Raw genomic sequence first — 19,051 nt, forward strand, 5'->3', positions numbered from 1 at the left:
TGCTTCATGTGTTATCATTTTATCAATCTCAGATCAACTGTTTAAACATTGGAATACGTAGTCTTGCAGGGGTGGAGACACATGCTGCCTATGGCCATTGGAATGAGGAATATGCTTGTAGGTGAATCAGCATGTGCCAGTGGTTGCTGTTTAACTGGAGTTCTCCATATTAACTGTTCTGTAGAACTCAGTTTATTAATGAATGGGTAATAAAATTGGGATTATTTAAAGGTTACACATCTTTTTAACATCTTTATTGGAGTATAATTGCTTCACCTTCCATAGCTCAGCTGGTAGAGCGGAAGACTATAGACCTGACACATGTGGATATTTATTTTAAAATCATTTATTACTAAAACTCTGTAGCAACTGTAGCCATTATTTAGAATTTAGATCCACCAAAGAGTTTTTTGGGGGGGAGGCAGTGTTTAGAATATCACTGACTTGTTTAGAGTTACCTGCTCATGGTGATAATACAAAAAGGCTTATTTTTGTCAGTTTCATAACTTTTTAAATCGTCTAAAAACAGTGTACCTCCTTATTGCCTGCACCTGGACTTGGTGTGATGCTGGTAAGAGAATAGAGTACGAGTATAGGGTTGAGCAGCTCATAGGAAGGAGTTGTCTGAGGACGTATGTTGGGGTGGAGGAAGTTTAGTTTGGGGTATAAAAAATTTGAGATACCTATTAGACGTCCAAGTGAATATAAAGGTCTGGAATTTAGATTTGAGGATAAAAATGTGGGTGCCATCACATATGGACGGCATTTAGAGCTCTGAAATGAGGAGGAATTTGCCTGGTATCTGGGGTGGTAGTGTTCCTGTTGAAGCTTGCTGACACCCCCTCTGCTCCATTGCCCGTCCCCTGAACACAGCATGTACACTTTTTTTTCCCCTCCTCCCCCTTCTGTTCCTCCTTCCTTATCATTTTCCTCATCTTGAGATGCCTTCACTTGTCTGAAAGCTGATCATATGTCACATTTCACCTGATTATCTCATCTTGCAATAAGCTAATTCTCCTTTGAAACACTCTCGTTCACATTTGGTATTTGATATTTGTCACGTTGTACCATGAGGGTGTGTGTGTGTGTGAGTGTGTGTGTGTGTGTGTGTGTGTGTGTGTGTGTGTGTGTGTATCGCCCATCTGTCTGCTGACCTCAACCATTGGTGAATATAATTGTGTCATGTTTATAACAATCAATAATTACCTCCTTATCCCCTGCCTACTTGATTATGATCAAATCTAACTCTTTTTAGTATCTCACATTACTCTTATTTCCTATAGAAGATGCTTGGAAATGTGATTCTCACACATTTATTCATAACACATGTGCTAAGTAAGTGTGGGCTACAACGCTTTCAGGGCAGTATGTGATTCTAAGCAGAGCTGCTCAAGCCCTAGCAGCCTGGCATTCCATTTGCTCTGCTGGCTACTTCAACTTTCAGAGTTATACTTCCTCCTTGCTCTGGTTTCTTCTTGCTAGGTTGAGAGTGTTCTCCTTTCTTTCTGGTCAATAGAAAAACTGTTCCTGCTTCATTAACCTGCTGTTTCAGAGCCGTATCTTAAATTAGAACCATTGACCTAAACTAGCATCATTTTTTTTTACTTACATATCGTATACTTCTATTCAGAACCCATAAAAATCCCAAGTCAGAGGAAGGTACTCAGCCTCACAGTGTACCTGTCTGTATTTAGAGGCTCACCTTGCTGTGGTTGGTTTATTTAGCTAGAATTTTTGCTTTCGTGTCTAGCCTTTTGAGGACTTTCATCAGATTCCAATGTTAGTCCATTTTCAGTCTCTCTTCTGCAGACCCCCAGGCCTATCAAGACTGGGTGTCTCTTTGTGCCTACTTATATAATCCATACTATTTAAGAATTTTTCTCCTTAGCCTCGGAAGGTACAGGGAGGAAAAAAAAAAAATATCCTCTATCCTCTTAGGTCAGTAGTTGCCTTGTGAAATAAACTAACAAAAGACAAATTAAAGAGAAAAACAGTGTTTATTAACACATGTATTGTACATACATGTGGGAGAACTCAGTGATGAGTCATTCAGAGAAGGGGGGTCAGAACTTGAGGTTTATGTACCATCTTTTTTTTTTTTTTAAAGATAGATTTTATTTATTTATTTTTGGCTGCGTTGGGTCTCGAGTGCAGGCTTTCTCTAGTTGCGGTTGGGGGGGGAGCTACTCTTCATTGCAGTGGCTTCTCTTGTTGCAGAGCATGGGCTCTAGGCACGTGGGCTTCAGTGGTTGTGGCACACGGGCTCAGTAGTTGTGGCTCACGGGCTTTGTTGCTCCACAGCATGTGGGATCTTCCCGGACCAGGGCTTGAACCCGTGTCCCCTGCATTGGCAGCCGGACTCCCAGCCACCTCACCACCAGGGAAGCCCCTATGTAGCATCTTAACAAAGAATGATAAATTTGTGGAGAAATGACAAGACAAAGGAAAAGGGATTTATGCTTTTAGGGACAGCAAACTGTAAGAGGTTAATATATGGGGCAAACTAATGGAACATAAGAGTTATTTAGTAAAGCTTGTAATGTAAATTCCTCTTGGTGCCCATCTTTGGGCTGGTAAGGGTCTACAATTGTCTCCTGGTGATTAAGAGTTTTGCCCTTCTTGGTACAGGAAAGGAAGACACACCATTGCAAATTTATGTACTGCGTTTTGGCAGGTAATAGGGGACCGGAGAGCTTTTCTTGTATCTGTTTCTTCTTAATTATCTTCAGCTCAAAATAATCCTGTGCCGAAGTGGCATATTTGGAGGGGCATATTCTGCTACCCTACAAAGGCAGAGTCCTGTGTGGTGCCCAGAGCATTATGATAACCGCTGAGGTAGTGTGGTTGTCCAAAGATCAGCTTAGGAGGTTTTTCTCTCTTACCCTATGCCCTAAGTCATTCTTATGTATAATCTTACACCCTAACTAGATAGAAAGCTCCTTTAATATAGGACCTTGATTTTGTACTGTTCAGTACTTTGCATTTTCTATAGCACTGAGATGAGCATGGTGCCTTGCTGATTGATGTATGGAAATTAATTGAATAATCAAGTTCTTAAGTCACCAAAGAATGAAAAGACTACAGGTGCACTTTGGAAGACCTTGCACTGAATGATCCAGAAAGTTCATCTTCAACAGTTATTTATTTATTTTACAAATCAATCTCTATAGTGCTTGGATATAGCTCTTTCACTGAATGTACTACATTCTGTTGTAATGATCTGTTTATATATCTTTGCTCACAAGAATGAGAGCTTATTAAAAGTGGTAATTTGGTCAAATTCACCATTAAATCACTGCAGCTAACACTGTACCTGGTACTTTGTAAATGCTTGTTGGATGAATGACTACATGAATTGCTGTATATTCATGAACATATGTAGCCTTTTTATTGCTATAAGATATTGAAAAGTTATTTGAACTTACCTTTAATACTATGTATGAACTATTAACTCTTGAAGTGATTGTATTTGAAGACAGAAAACAATGAGCACTGATATCAAGTAGGATTACTTTTTTAATGACTGAACCCTTTTGGGACACATTGCTTTCATAGAAGATTGTTTTACTGTAAAAATATTCTGTAGATCACATTACAGAACTTATTCTGTAATGTCCTGAACAGTATGATAATACAAAGTTACAGATTTGAATTTGAACAAGCTAGAGGTATAGTTACAGAATATATATGTGTGTATGTATATATGATATGTATATTAAACACTGTATACTTTCAAATTTTTGTTTTTTTAAGATTTTCTTTTCTTAGGAATTTATAGAAGTGTTAGTAAATAAATCAACTAAATACTGTAATAAACTTAAAAGTATAGGCCAATTGTCTACTCACTATTTGTTTTTCATTGTTTTTATTTATTTTCCACATCAGTTTCTACTGTTTCTCTTGAAGCCCATATCATATTCTGTCATGCATATAAAAATGTGGATGTCCTCACACTCACATTATGTGATATGAAAATACCCTCAGAAGAGATACTTATTCCTTTAATACTGATCAATAAAGACATGTTGCATTTTTTAAATTGGTGATTTTCCCACAAATGCTTCTCATTTTTATTTTCAGTATCTCTGAAATCCCTCAGTTCCGGCTACCATATAATGTAGTCAATTTTGAGATTGAGCTTATGAAGGACCTTGGTGTAAAGGTAAGTGAAAAACATAACGCTTACATGTGTATTGCTCCAAAAGAAAGGAGTAAGCTCTACACTAAAGATTAACAACAAAATGTCACACACTTTAGGAAAGAACAATTAAAAGCTACACCAGGCAGAAGCAGAAAGATGCTTCTCCTTGCTTAGGGCATTTGTCTGTCTACTGTCTGAATGCCACTAGCCTGGAAAAGGGCAATCAATAGTTCTCATCTGGCACGCCTGCATGTGATTAATTGTCTGTAAGAAACAAATTCCTAAATTGCTTTAGGGGTTCAGTGCAGCTAATAGAAGGGTTTGGTTGCTTTAATCACGTTTTTTTTCATGCAAGTTTTGTGCACTCTGAAACATTTGTATTTCACAATTTGGAACATAATTTCTTACAGAGGTTTATTTTATTTACTATATGTGTAATGTCAATAGTGTTAATGTGATAATCCTTTTTCAACATAAACAGTTACTCAGCAAGGTAGAAAGCAACAGCTCTGTATTTTTAATTGTTTTGTGAAATAAATATTGTGTTCTTTTAAAGATGGTCAAAAAATTAATACATTTTACTTTCGTAATATAGCTTTAGATATTCCTATTCTTTTGTATTATTTAAGAGTATCATACTCTGGCTCTTCACTTGAACATATTGCTATTTTTATTTCAAAAATTTTACCTTTCTGTAATAGGTATAAGATAATAGATTAACAAAGTACTATGATTTACATAATACATTCTGTAAGTACATATGGGAGCTATTTTGAAAAGTACAAACTATTCATGGCTCTTGCATTTAGAAATAAAAATTAAAATAACCAATTAAAAGGGAAACACTCAAACAGTATTTTGTGCATTTACACTTATAATTACATCTTATTTGGCAATGGTTAGGCGATGAAACATTTACACATAATCACCAAACAAAAAATCTTATAGCAAGTATGCCGTACAGATGTGCACAACTTTATGAAAACAGAGTTCAAAAATAGTGTTCAAAATAGATTTAAGAGTGATTACTTGCTTTATATAAATACATTCTGAAAAGTTTGTTAAATGTATTTCATTTTGAATGCAAGTTCTTACCTAAATCTCATTAAATAAGAACATGATTATTGAGACTTCAAACTAATATATTAAGTGATACTTCAAATTGAAGATGAATCAAAAATTAATTTGACACCTCTGAATTCATCTTATAAGTAATTACAAAATTGCATTTGATTTTTACCATACCAAATATATTGCATAAATTAGGGCATACCCATTTCTCTTACTAGGAAACTCAAGACATAATAGTAGTCAATTCACTGAGTGCCAGAAAACGTACATTTCAGCTACAATTATGACACTTTCTAATTTTATAGTCAGATAACCTTGACAAAGTCAATTAATGTCCCTTGCCTTGGTCAATATTTGTTCAAAGGGAAAAGTATGCTACTACAGTTTGTGTAAAATATAAACATATCTGCTTATATATGCCTGGAAATATATGTGCTCTGGAAATGTATAGAATCTGATAGTATAGATTGCCTTTGGGAAGGTGTAGGAAGGAGTTTTTCACCATTTTGTACATTTGAATTTTAAACCCTATGAATTTATTAAATTATCAGGAAAGAATTAGAACCTGAATTAAAGAGAAGGTTAATACTGTCTTGTCCATCACTCTGAGGAGAGACAGTAATGAGGTTCTTTTTCAGCTTTGAGGACTTGCATCCATTGATGAAATGCTTGCATCTTTTATGACTTATCAACTTTATCCATGAAAGGATATATATTTTTTAAAATGTTCTACACTTGTTACCACATTTTTCTCATCACCAGATTCTTCTTACAACCTGCCTTCCGTTTTTACCTCGCAACTAACACTGTATATTTTAAAGTCAACAATAATTTCCTGGCAATGAAACGAAGTTTTCTCTGGGTTTATACTGTTTGGCTCCTGTGCAGCATGTGATATATTCTGATATGTATGCATGCATGTATATATCTATGCATGCATTTATGTTCATGTATGTATGTATTTTTAACTTTCATGATCTAGCATTATCTTGGTTATTATCTGATTTTTTTCTCTTTCTAATAGGTTTGTTTCATTTATTTGATAAATAATTATTGAGAATTTACTTTTGCCTAGAGGTGTGCTAAGGACTTGTCTAGAACCATCTTTCTTTTGAACTCCAGTCCTGTAATCTTAATAGTTTAATGAACACATTTATCATCCAAATAACATACACTCATCATATATAAACTTAGTTTAATTCATCATCTTCCCTCCCAACTGTGTTCTTCAGCTAAATTTCTTGTTGAGTAATTTCAATTTATTTCATATCTAATAGCTGATAGATTAGTTCTTGTTTATTCTAAGATGAATTTTTCCAGTCAAATATTGTGTCACAAAAAACCCTCTATTTGTACGTTTTATATATATATATATTTGTCTTCCACTATTTCATTGTCACTAGTATGTTATAAAAGTGGTAATGCATGGCATCTTTTCTGATCTATGAAGTAGTATTTTTATCATATTGAATAAATGTTTTCTTTTTCTAGACTTAGAATAGTAACATTTCCTAAGTTATTTTGTTTTATTTTAATGGAGGAGGGGTGTTAAATTTTTTAATTGCCCCTTTTGAAAGTCTATGTTCAGATAATGTATTGAGTTATATTAATCTTTGCATTTCTGGAATATATACATTTTGCATCATGTTTTATTATATCTGTACATCTAGAACTAGGTTTGTTCTATGAGTTTCTTTTTTAATTTCTTTTGCATTCACTTATTTATGCACTGAATATTAAAACTGTAAATACAACAGGGAATAGATTCTGTTGCTCGCTTTATAGAGTTTCAAAGCTACTGAAAGTCTGTCTTTGTTTTGCTTTATTTTTTATTTGTTATCTTTGTGAGTTTTGGTTATGCTATAGATTTTGGTTATAGAGTTATGCTAGCTTTATAGAAATAAATTTCCGAGCATTTCATTATTTTATTGTTGGTAAGAATATTGTCTTGATACTTATATTTTTGCTAAATTTAAAAATTTTATCCATCTGATTTCAGTCTTTTTATGAGAAACAGAACATTGATGGGTTTTTTTGTTTGTTTGTTTGTTTTTGTTTTTCGGTACGTGGGCCTCTCACTGTTGTGGCCTCTCCCGTTGCGGAGCACAGACTCCTGACGCGCAGGCTCAGCAGCCATGGCTCATAGGCCCAGCCGCTCCGCGGCATGTGGGATCTTCCCAGACCGGGGCATGAACCCGTGTCCCCTGCATCGGCCAAATTTTCTATCAAAAATGTGAAGAGCATGTACATTATTATCTGTATTTTTTAATAATGGGTGCCACATAGTTCATTTCAAAAAAGCGTTCCACGCCAAAAAAGTTGTAAACCTTAATCCTACATTTAAAATATTATTATATGTATGAAGACATATTATGGATGCATAAAGAAAATTTTTGTCAAGTCCCGGAGTAGATATTAGGTGGAACTTTGGCTCAGGGCTTACTATATTCAGCCCTTCTATTGAAATAGTAATAACTCTTACACTAAGCTTGATGTGGAGCAAATTTTATTCTCAATTTAGCTGGGATGTTTGAGTACCCAGGCATATATTATTAAAGCCATTAGAGGGAGGTTAATATATGCTATAATCCATATCTAAGAAAATTATGACAGAAAATATTACATATATAAAAAATATGGGAGAAAAAGGAGCAAAAACACAAACAAAATGCCCATAACATGATTTTTCTAACATCGTATATATTTAACAAATAATCTTAGGACTTCATAGTATATCAGCCACAAAATGTTTTGATGTCTGTTAGTTATCATATAATACCAGTTTTAAGTTTTACACGTCTTGGTCCAATTTCCTAAGGCATAATGTAAGCAAAATTTTAACATTTTGTCAAAGAATCTTTCTCCTATTCTTTCTGAGAGTGAGTTTTGGATTTGATGGCAAATGTTTGGGGGTTTTATGCTTTAGAAAAGGGAAATTTGACTAGATTCCCCCACATAGGGAAGAGTCCTTGTGCTTGTCACTCCACTGATTATTGTTATTATTGCTTTGTTCTCATTTGCACCATGGAGCTACTTACTGCACAGTGATGGTTATTCTCCCCCTGTCCCACAATGTCTGACTACAATAAGTAAAGTCTTACTGGTCCCAGTCCCAGTAAATTAACACTAGGAGTAAAGCTACTTGTCTTTCCAGTTTTCGATACACAAAAGTATAATTCAACTTTTTTACTTCCTCAGTTGCACGCTGTTGCCTGCTAGGGTGGAAACAGACTGAGAAACGCAAAATGCCTGTGCATCCTTTCTGTATGTTACAAATTCAGGGACATGTTCACTCTATCAGGGTGGAAAAATTGGAATATTTTCAATCCTGTTTGATAAATCACATAACTCCACTACTCAGCTACACACACGCACACACACACGCACACATGCACACAAACACTACCTCAGGAAGGATGGGGGTCTTTCTTCAATTTTTTTGCTGAGTCAGTTAGTAAACCAAACCTAAAGTCAAGTATTCTGAGTATCACTTCCACTGACAGACCCATTGGCAGGGCACTCCACTGCTCAACTTTGGAAATTGTAGTATTATTCAGTTTACTAAAATTTTATTTAAAATATTTGGACCTGTAGTTTTCTTTTATGTCTAACCTTCATTGTATATTGGTATTGAGGTCATTTCAAAAAATAAGCACTAGAACTTTTTATCTTTCTTTATGATCAGAAATAGTTTAATAAAAAATCTACTCTTTGAAAAATAAATTAAAATTCTAAACCTTCATTATCCATTACTTTTAATAGCATCTAACTCTACTAACTCTAATAGTAATACCCACTATTAGATACTTAGTATTAAGTACTTTTAATAATATGTGTTTATTTAATTGTCTAGTTTATTTCATGGTATTTGATATGTTCCAGAGTTCTGAATATTAGTCGTTAATCTCACCTTGGTTGTCCCCTGGTTGTAAACTTTCAAATGGTTCCTTTATCTGCCAATAAAATTAGAACTAGTATTTTAGTAAAACAAAAATGCCCCCCTATGTTATATCCAAAGTCATTTTATCCCCCTACTTTCTCTTTGTTTTCTTTGTTTTGCACTTTATACCCCAGAAACACTACACTTTCAAGTAGTTCTCCACATGCAGTATGTTGTTCTGTGCCTTTGAGGATGGTGCTGGTTCTGCCCTTCATTCTCAAGAGACATTAGAGCATAGCTTTTACACGTGCTGGTTCTGCAATTAAACTACATATTTGACTTTGGTAAAGGTTGTCAAAGCTCTCTTGTCCCTTAGTATCATCATCTGTAAAATGAGGATAACGATATCACTTCATAATGCTATTGTGAGGATGAGAGAAGTCCATCTATGCAGTATTTAGAAGAGTCTTGCACTTAGTTAGGTACTCTATGCAAGTTAGGTGCAATTATTGCTTTAATGGGTAAACTTTGTTCTTCTGCTATGAATCAGTTTAGAGACTTTTGTTTTTAGGAACATGTTGACTTCAAAACTCAAACCTACCAGACATTGTGCTTCCTTATTTATAATGGTAAATGAGTGCAAAATTGCAGCGAAGTCATGTATTTTAGAGAGTATATACTGGCACATACCTGACCCCTTTACTTCACTCAAGTGGCTAGTCCCTGATCTTCATAAGGTTCATCTTCTGCCCTGTGGAGGGCAGGCATATTAAAGTCTCCAGCATACTAGCTACCCCTTGCTTATGCTGTCCAATCTGCATGATGTTCTCAGTGTAATGGATCACTATGATGTTCTGTGGTATGGCCAGATTGTTTCAGATTATACATATTATTACAGAAGAGAGTTGACATATTCCTGAGGCAAACCTGTAAATGAATATTCTTATCTTTCCCCCATGAATGTGAACTGTTTCTGATCCCTTTTCCACAGAAACATGAAAAGTGTGCATTCATCATATCAATGGCTACATGCATTGTACCTGTGACCTTACTAATCTGCAATAATACCACATCTGTCACAGACACCGCAGTCAGGGCTTCACTTTGGTCAAGCCTGCAGGAGTTTACAGTCATTCTCCAGAAATCATCTGGTCTCAGCAGGGCCAGACTGGGAAGTGAAACAGAAGTATTACATGGACCACCACCATCTTTTCCTATCCCACCGACTCCAGGCTATCATTGTAGTTGATTTACTCTCTCGACCAGGGTTTCAGAGTTTTCTGGCCTTCCCAATATTATAGCTATAATAGCTCTTGCTTTGCAGACCAGAGACCCAATGTGGGGATTATTTCTACTGACATGTATAACAATTTTTATTATACACTTGGAGACTTGGGAATAACCACTAACTGGGTCTGTGATCCCCTTAGGCCCACTGTGAACCAGACTTTATCCAGGTTCCATTTTTCACCTTATCACTGTAGGTCCCCACTCTTCAGCTATCAATGTCAGTGAAGAACCTTGTCCAGGGTCCTTGAAATGTGTGATTATGCCCCCTTCCCCAGTGTACAGTCACCTGGGTAAATGGCTATAATTCCCTTTGGAGAAGGAATAGAGGAATCATCATAGTATTTACTTGCCAGGATGTTTCAGGGTCTTTCTTTCTAGGGACCTGACCACCTCTTCAGTCAGCAGGTTCAAGGTCTGAAAATAGGCTCATGTCTGGAATTAAGCAAAGTACTGTGATTTTTAATAGAAGTATCTACCCTCTGACTCCTGACTTTACTCATCTTCCCTCGAAAGTATCCCCTATCAAAATCCTATCCATTTTTTAAGATGGTTTTATTGACAGGGAACTATTTTCAATATCTTAAAATAAACTGTAATGGAAAAGTATTTAAAAAAGAATATAGATACACACACGTATATATGTTTAACCAAATCACTTTGCTGTACACCTGAAACTAACACAATATTGTAAATCAACTATACTTCAGTTTAAAAAGGGCTTTATTGAAATCCCACTACCTTTCTTTTTTCTCATCTATATGACCTCAGCCAAAATGAATTTCTCCATCCCTTGAGTTCTTGTAGACATGTGCTGATCACACTCAGTTATTTATTATACTTATTTCTGTACATCTTCTGCACAGATCTTGACTGTACATTGAGGCAGAAACTGTGTCTCATTTAACGTTTTATTCTTTAAAATGCCCCACATAGTGCCTTGAACATACTAATTAAGCTGTGAAAATTTACTGACTTGATTTTAAATACACTAGCTTTTCTTGTGGTACTTAATTAAAAGGCAAAAATGCATTTAGCTATTAAGTAAAACATGTTTGTTCTACTTATATACTATTTAGTATACATAAGCCTATATACTAAAAGACAAAAATATTTTCATATCTATACATGGAATTATATATATGTGTATACGGAGTTTTTATTATTTTTGATGTTAAAGATTAAGGTTTTAGTCATTCAAATGCCAAAATAAAGTTACAGAATGTTTTTTCTTACAGGTAATTTGTGGTAAAAGCCTTTCAGTGAATGAAATTACTCTTAGCACTTTGAAAGAAGAAGGGTACAAAGCTGCTTTCATTGGGATAGGTGAGTAGCTTACTTTAAAATATTTTTCTTTATAATATTTTTTTACTTCCTGATAATATCCAGAAGAATAACTACCTTCAGACATTTTCATGTTAGAAGTTGTGTCTGTTCAGGGAGGAGCAGACAGAAATGAATGGCCAAAGAAAATTTCCTATTTTGTAACATGTTGCACTGCCTCACCTCATTATGGATTGACTTTGGCAAGACTGTCTTTATCTTCCCATTCTCTCACCATACTCTCATCACCAGCGAACATCTAAGAAGCAAAGTGTTTTCAAGTCATGCCACAGAAGCTCAGAATTTGGGCTTAGAAATATCTTGATGCTGTAGCTTTCTCTTTATGATTAAACAAATTGGTTAAATTGATATTAAAGGAGAGAATTAGCTCATTTTCTTTTTTTTTCAATATTTTCTAAAGACTTTTCATATTTGGCTGAATTTTAAAGATGTTTATTCATAGTTCTGAATATCACATGGACAGTGTATAACTGCTAAGGCAATTGATGTATCTTATGGTTCCACGTTTTGCCTAAATATCCCACGGAGATTGAGTTTTCTAATACTCTTCCCTTCCATTTCCTGTATACTGAGAAACCAGAAAGAGCAAATGGTTGATTTAATTTATTCTTTGTCTCATGAACTTTGTATTTATTCTCTTATATGATCATACTATGAACAATTACGGCATATAAACTAAGTGTATCCTCATGTCTTTTAGTTTGTCTCCTCTCTAGTTCACATTCTTTGAATAGGAATGTCTAATAAACCTACACAGAGGTGAAAACTGTTCCATCTCTTTAAGTAATCACACACTGGATAACATTTCTTTTAGGGCTCTCTTTTTTCATAGTGTTTCTGGAGTAAAATAATCAGGAATGCTTTACTATCTACTAAATTTTCTTATCAGGATGGTGTGTGTTCTCTTACTAGATAATTGATACCAAGTTTAAGACCATCTCTGTCACTCCCTTTACTTAGATGAAAAATTATGAAGAGGAAGATAAATTTTCCTGCCTTCTAGCTCCTAAATATATGTACTGAACCTCCTTTCTTTCAGAAACTTGAGTGCCATTGTCAGCAGTATTTCCCTATGTTATCTAAGTACAATAATCATGCGTAGATACAAAGAGGAAAGAGAAAATATCTAGGGATATATTCTCTAGGTTCCATTTTTAGTGGCACTACCCTTGATTTTGGTTTTACTTTTCAACATTACATTTGTACTGAGAATTTTACTTAAAGAAATTGGGCAAGTATTTTTTGATGTATATTCTGCTAAACACCAGTAAAATTGGATCAGTAAGTTGCTGTTACTCTCAACAAATGTGTATTAAAAAATGTTTGGTTAATAATAAATGAAAAATTTAGTCAGGCAATAGCGCTGAAACATTGGCAATGTTTTCAAATAGCTATTTGAAATTCACCATTGTGGTTTCCTACAGCAGTTGTATGTAAAATATGCATTTTCTATTAATGGAGTTGCATATGCTAATGCAGTTTAGTGTATCTCTATGAACTTTGTCTACAAAGAATCTCTGTACTGAAGAGATAGGGGCCAAGTAAATAACCAATACATTGGAATATCACCAAATTAATTGCTCAAGAAGCAAATTATAACAAAATTTGGAAGAGCTGAATTTTATCACTCTGAGTGTTTTCAGCCATGGAGATATCTTCCATCTGCAAGAATCAGGAATGTTTCAGAGTTTTCTTTTCTTTTATTCCATTAAGTCCCCTTACATATGTTATTTGATAGTGCTACATCCCATTCACAATACTCCATTTGACTCTGAACTGAGGTGTGAATAAAACATTTAATGTGAAGTCCTTTCATATTTATGTTTCTGTGCATTTTCATGCTGAGAAGTGAATCTTTTGACATTTTGGTGTAGTGATGTGTAGAATGCAGTTATGTTCTATTTCAGTATTTTGTATGAAACGTATACAAGAAAGTTTCATTTTGCCAAAAAAAAAGGTTCTGTGTGTAGAAGACAAGTAGCCTTATTCTCCAGGAAGTATTTATTTGACACTCTTGACTGCCGAGTTGGGAATTTGTGACCTTTCTATTACCATATAACTACCTATTACTTAGACAGCCTCACATCCTTACATGCTTTTGTTCATTCACCATGCTTCTATGTTGTAATTAAACTTCACTCACTTTGTTTATCTACTTTTTCCCACTCAGTATAGAGGAGTACATTTTGGAATAGGAATTCTACATTATTTAGGATATAGGTTTGGCCACTTTAAGAAAGGAAAATAATAGAGGCTTAAACGAGATATAAGTTTAGTTCTCTCTCATTTTAACAGTATGAACCATCCTCAACACCTGACTTCCATCTTTGGTTCTCAGGTGGCCAATATTTCCACATTCCTGCTAACAAAAATTGGAAATAAGGAAGGGGACTCCTTTCCTTTTAAGTTTGTGACCCAGAAATTGCACATATCACTTCTGTTTGTATCTTATTGTCTACATCCTTGTCACATAAACATACCTGGCAGCAAAGGATGTTGGGACATAAAGCCTTCAGCTGGGTGGACATAATGCTCCATTAAGCTTCTATTTCTATAGAGAAGGGGGATAATAGATATAGAGAGAGGAAAAAAATAGAGGTCTCTGTCATACATGTGCATCATCATTTGTATCTGACACATGGAATCCTTATTGAGAGAAATCAGTAGAGCAGTTAATAGCAAAGAAAAAACTCTTAGAACTTAGTTCTTACATGCTGGTTACGTAGGTCACTTAATGATAAAAGAGTATTTTCTCCTTCTGTAATTGGGAAAACCGTATTATAGCTCTTCTATATTTATAACTATTGTCTCATCCTATGTTAGTTTCTCTAAAAGAAAAAAAGTTAGTTTTTAATTAAATATGACTTATTAAGGATAGCTTTATAAATCCATTGCATTAACAGAAGTGTGTTCTCATGTTTCCTGATTTTTAGTATTGTGTGTAATATTGCTGGTGAAAACTTGCTCACTTTTAGGTTTTTCCCTAACTAATTCCAGAATCCACTAAGGAAATTATCTCATTGTGTGTACATCATTGTGAGACTGAAAGAGTACATCTCTTTACCCATGAGATGTTTAGTTTTTTCTAAGTGAAATAAAGGTAAGTGAGATAAAGCTCTGTGTCTTACTCAAACTGGATTGAGTTGTCTTTGAGATAATTGGTATTTTTTTAAAAGACTGTAAATTTTGGGTATTCTTATTGAAATAAAAGCACCGGCACAGTGTGTTACTGTCAGTGTTCAGAAATAGAGTTTTAGAACATCCTCTCTACGAGGATTTTTTTTTTTTTTTTTTTTTTTTTGCGCGGTACGCGGGCCTCTCACTGTTGTGGCCTCTCCTGTTGCGGAGCACAGGCTCCGGACGCGCAGGCTCAGCGGCCATGACTCACGGGCCCAGCCGCTCCGCGGCACGTGGGATCCTCCCGGACCGGGGCACGAACCCGTGTCCCCTGCATCGGCAGGCGGACTCTCAACCACTGCGCCACCAGGGAAACCCTGTACGAGGTTTTTTCAGAGTATTTGATGGCTTTCTTTGGTTGATATTGAAATCAATATAATGGTTTACAACCATCATTTTTTATTATTAAAAAATGAGCACAAGCAAATAGAAAATATCAAAAAGTGTGCTGCATATTGTTGTGGTAAATGTTATTTTGCGAAAAATGTTTTTCTATCATATGTGTATTTGTTTTTGGTGTATGTGCTTGCACATGCATACTGCATTATATGGAAAATGTGTTTTTAAGATGCGGCTTAATAGTCAATGCTTGAAAGCCACTGCTATACATTGTAAACACCCTCAAGTACTAATTGCTTTTTCCCCATAGTATGCCCAACACCTCTCAATAAGCAGCTGTTGAGTGAATTAAATAAGTATTGAGTGACTACAATGTTTTAGGTATATATATTTTTTTAAGTTCTTTGGGTGATTATATTCTGGAGCCAATCTAAGCATCACTGTTCTAGGTGACTGAAGAATTGAATTCTTAATCTTTGCTTCAAAGGAGGCTATTTCCCTTCCCATTTCTGATTGTCCATTTTATGGTACTTTACCTCTTATATTCTCACAAAACATGGCAGTGATGAAAAGGCTAAGCAAGCATGTAAGGGAAAGAATATCCACTAAGACACCCTCAGAAAAATGGTAATACTTTATAGATTCTTCTGACAAAGTATTTTTTTTTCTGAATTTTTGTTTTTAATACTTGAGAGAGGGAAGGAATGACGGGGTGAATACCAGTAAAATCCATAATTAGTCACAATAGATACAAAGGGACCAGAGGCTGCCGGAAGATATTATAGAGCTGAATAGTCTCTGTCTCACTCTGTGAAGCATACAGAGTCTCTCTCTCTGTATGCTTTACTTGTGTCGATTCTTGAATTCACTTCTCACTATCACTATTCGCCTCTCTTCATGTTACTAGGCTAGTCCTTAGCCTCCTAACCAGTCTCTTTGGCCACCGTTAACCACACAACAGAGATAGTGATCTTTCTAAAATTAGATCTCATCATGTCATTCCCTCATTTAAATCGCCCCTACCCCCCACCCAATTAGCTCCCTATTTCTTTCAGGATACAGGAAAAACTCCTTAAAATAAGACTTTCAAGGCTATTCAAGATTTATTCACAACTTATGTCTTTAATCACTTAGTAAATTGGGTGTCGCAGACATTTGAAATGTTTTCACTTTTACCTCATCTTAATTTTTTTAACTTGGATTTTGGACCTGGTGTTGCTTGGACCCAGAACTGTCATTATTTTCATATTTAAGTTCTTCCATATCCTTTTTTCTACTTCATGGAGTTCTCTTTACTTGTGACGATCCACTCCCTACATTCACTCTTTAGCCTGGATGAATGAAGCCACTTCCTTACCAACAATCCTCACACCATTATGTCTCTGTTCACTCTCTGGAAGTTCAGATCAGATTTTAGCACTTATTTCCATGTATTATAATTGACTGGTTACATGTTTGTTTCTGCCAGTAGAAGTTAAACTGTTGTAGGTCGAAGAGTCTGTCTGCCTTACTCACTGATAAATCTTCAGTGTATAGTGTAGTCCCTGGCACATAGTACGAAGTCTATAAATATTTTTAAACTGTTGATTTTTATGCAACCGTTTTGACTATTTGCCAAAATAAATTGATAGGATATTAAGATATGTTGGCAATTCTGGGGTATTATAATATTAACCAAAAACAAGGGGAAATAGCTACTACATAATTTTAAAGTTGGTATTACACTATAAATGAAATAAACAAGTAGGAATAGTGATATGACTTGTGGTAATAATGCTAGTAGTAGCAGTATTAGCTAAAATATTCCATTCTCAATTTTTAAAATAATTTATGCCATTCACTTTTAAAATGGCCCTTGAGGTAGATATTATTAACTCCATTTTATGGATAAGAAATTAAGATTAAGCAAAGTTAAAGAAAACAAGTAAATGACAACCAAAACATGGAAAGTGAGTTGTATAGAGAATGTAGGGAAAATGTAATAAATGCAAACATCCATACTTCGACATAAAAAGTTGTTTCAGGGGGACCTACAAGGTGGCGGATGAGTAAGATACAGAGATCACCTTCCTCTCCACAAATACATCAAAAATACATCTACATGTGGAACAGCTCCTACAGAACACCTACTGAATGCTGGCAGCAGACCTCAGACTTCCCAAAAGGCAAGAAACTGCCCACGTACCTGGGTAGGGCAAAAGAAAAGAGAAAAAACAGAGACAAAAGAATAGGGATGGGGGCTTCCCTGGTGGCACAGTGGTTGAGAGTCTGCCTGCCAATGCAGGGGACACGGATTCGTGCCCCAGTCCGGGAAGATCCCACATGCCACGGAGCGGCTGGGCCCGTGAGCCATGGCCGCTGATCCTGTGCGTCCGGAGCCTGTGCTCCACAATGGGAGAGGCCCCAACAGTGAGAGGCCCACATGCTGCAAAAAAAAAAAAAAAGAATAGGGATGGACATGCACCTTGGGGAGGGAGCTGTGAAGGAGGAAAAGTTTGCACACACAGACTTCCACACAAGTCTCTCCCTTCGCGGGTGGAGACTGCGGGTGGCGGGGGGGGGAAGCTTTGGAGCCACGGAGGAGAGTGCAGCAACAGGGGTGCAGGGGGCAAAGCAGAGAGATTCCCGTACAGAGGATTGGTGCCGACCAACACTCACCAGCCCGAGAGGATTGTCTGCTCATCTGCCAGGGCGGGCGGGGTCTGGGAACTGAGGATCCAGCTTCAGAGGTCAGATCCCAGGGAGAGGACTAGGGTTGGCTGCGTGAACACAGCCTGAAGGGGGCTAGTGCGCCACAGCTAGCCGGGAGGGAGTCCGGGAAAAACTCTGGATCTGTGGAAGGGGCAAGAGACCATTGTTGCTGGGTACGGGAGGAGAGGGGATTCAGAGAACCGCCTAAACGAGCTCCAGAGACGGGCACGAGCCGCGGCCATCAGCATGGACCCCAGAGATGGGCGTGGGACGCTAAGGCTGTTGCTACAGCCACCAAGAAGCCTGTGTGCAAGCACAGGTCACTATCCACACCGCCCCTCCTGGGAGCCTATGCAGCCCACCCCTGCCAGTGTCCTGTGATCCAGGGACAACTTCCCTGGGAGAACACATGGCACGCCTCAGGCTGGTGCAACGTCACGCCAGCCTCTGCCACCACAGGCTCATCCCTCATTGTGTACCCCTCCCTCCCCTGGCCTGAGTGAGCCAGAGCCCCCGAATCAGCTGCTACTTTAACCCCATACTGTCTGGGCAGGAACAGACACCCTCAGGCGACCTATATGTAGAGGCGGGGCCAAATCCAAAGCTGAACCCCAGGAGCTATGCGAACAAAGAAAAGAAAGGGAAATCTCTCCCAGCAGCTTCAGGAGCCGCAGATTAAATCTCCTCAATCACCTTGATGTACCCTCCATCTGTGGAATACATGAATAGACAACGAATCATCCCAAATTGAGGCAGTGGACTTTGGGAGCAACTGTAGACTTGGGGTTTGCTTTCTTCATCTAGTTTGCTTCTGGTTTTATGTTCATCTTAGTTTAATATTTAGAGCTTTTTATCACTGGTAGATTTGTTTATTGATTTGGTTGCCCTCTACCTTTTTAAAATTTATATATACATATATTTTTTTCTTTTTTCAGTTTTCGTGAGTGTGTATGCTTCTTTGTGTGATTTTTTTCTTTTACCATTTTGCTTTTACCATTTGCCCTAGGGTTCTGTCTGTATGTCTGTTGTTTTGGGTTTTTTTTAGTATAGATTTTAAGGCTTGTCATCATTGGTGGATTTGTTTATTGGTTTGGTTGCTCTCTTCTTTCTTTTTTTAAAAT

General features: G+C 36.6%; 1 protein-coding gene across 2 annotated transcripts in view; it reads left to right on the plus strand.

The window, feature by feature from the left end:
• The window catches only part of DPYD (dihydropyrimidine dehydrogenase), an 803,004-nt gene that overhangs the window by 230,167 nt on the left and 553,786 nt on the right, over window positions 1-19,051 (plus strand). For both annotated transcript variants that reach the window (XM_082832404.1, XM_082832405.1), the window contains exons 7-8: window positions 4,081-4,162; window positions 11,618-11,705. In XM_082832404.1, coding sequence (XP_082688530.1) covers window positions 4,081-4,162; window positions 11,618-11,705 — 170 coding nt within the window. The remainder of the gene's footprint in view (window positions 1-4,080; window positions 4,163-11,617; window positions 11,706-19,051) is intronic.

The sequence above is a fragment of the Leucopleurus acutus genome, assembly GCF_964270905.1.
Source record: "Leucopleurus acutus genome assembly, chromosome: 2".
Lineage (NCBI taxonomy): Eukaryota > Metazoa > Chordata > Mammalia > Artiodactyla > Delphinidae > Leucopleurus > Leucopleurus acutus.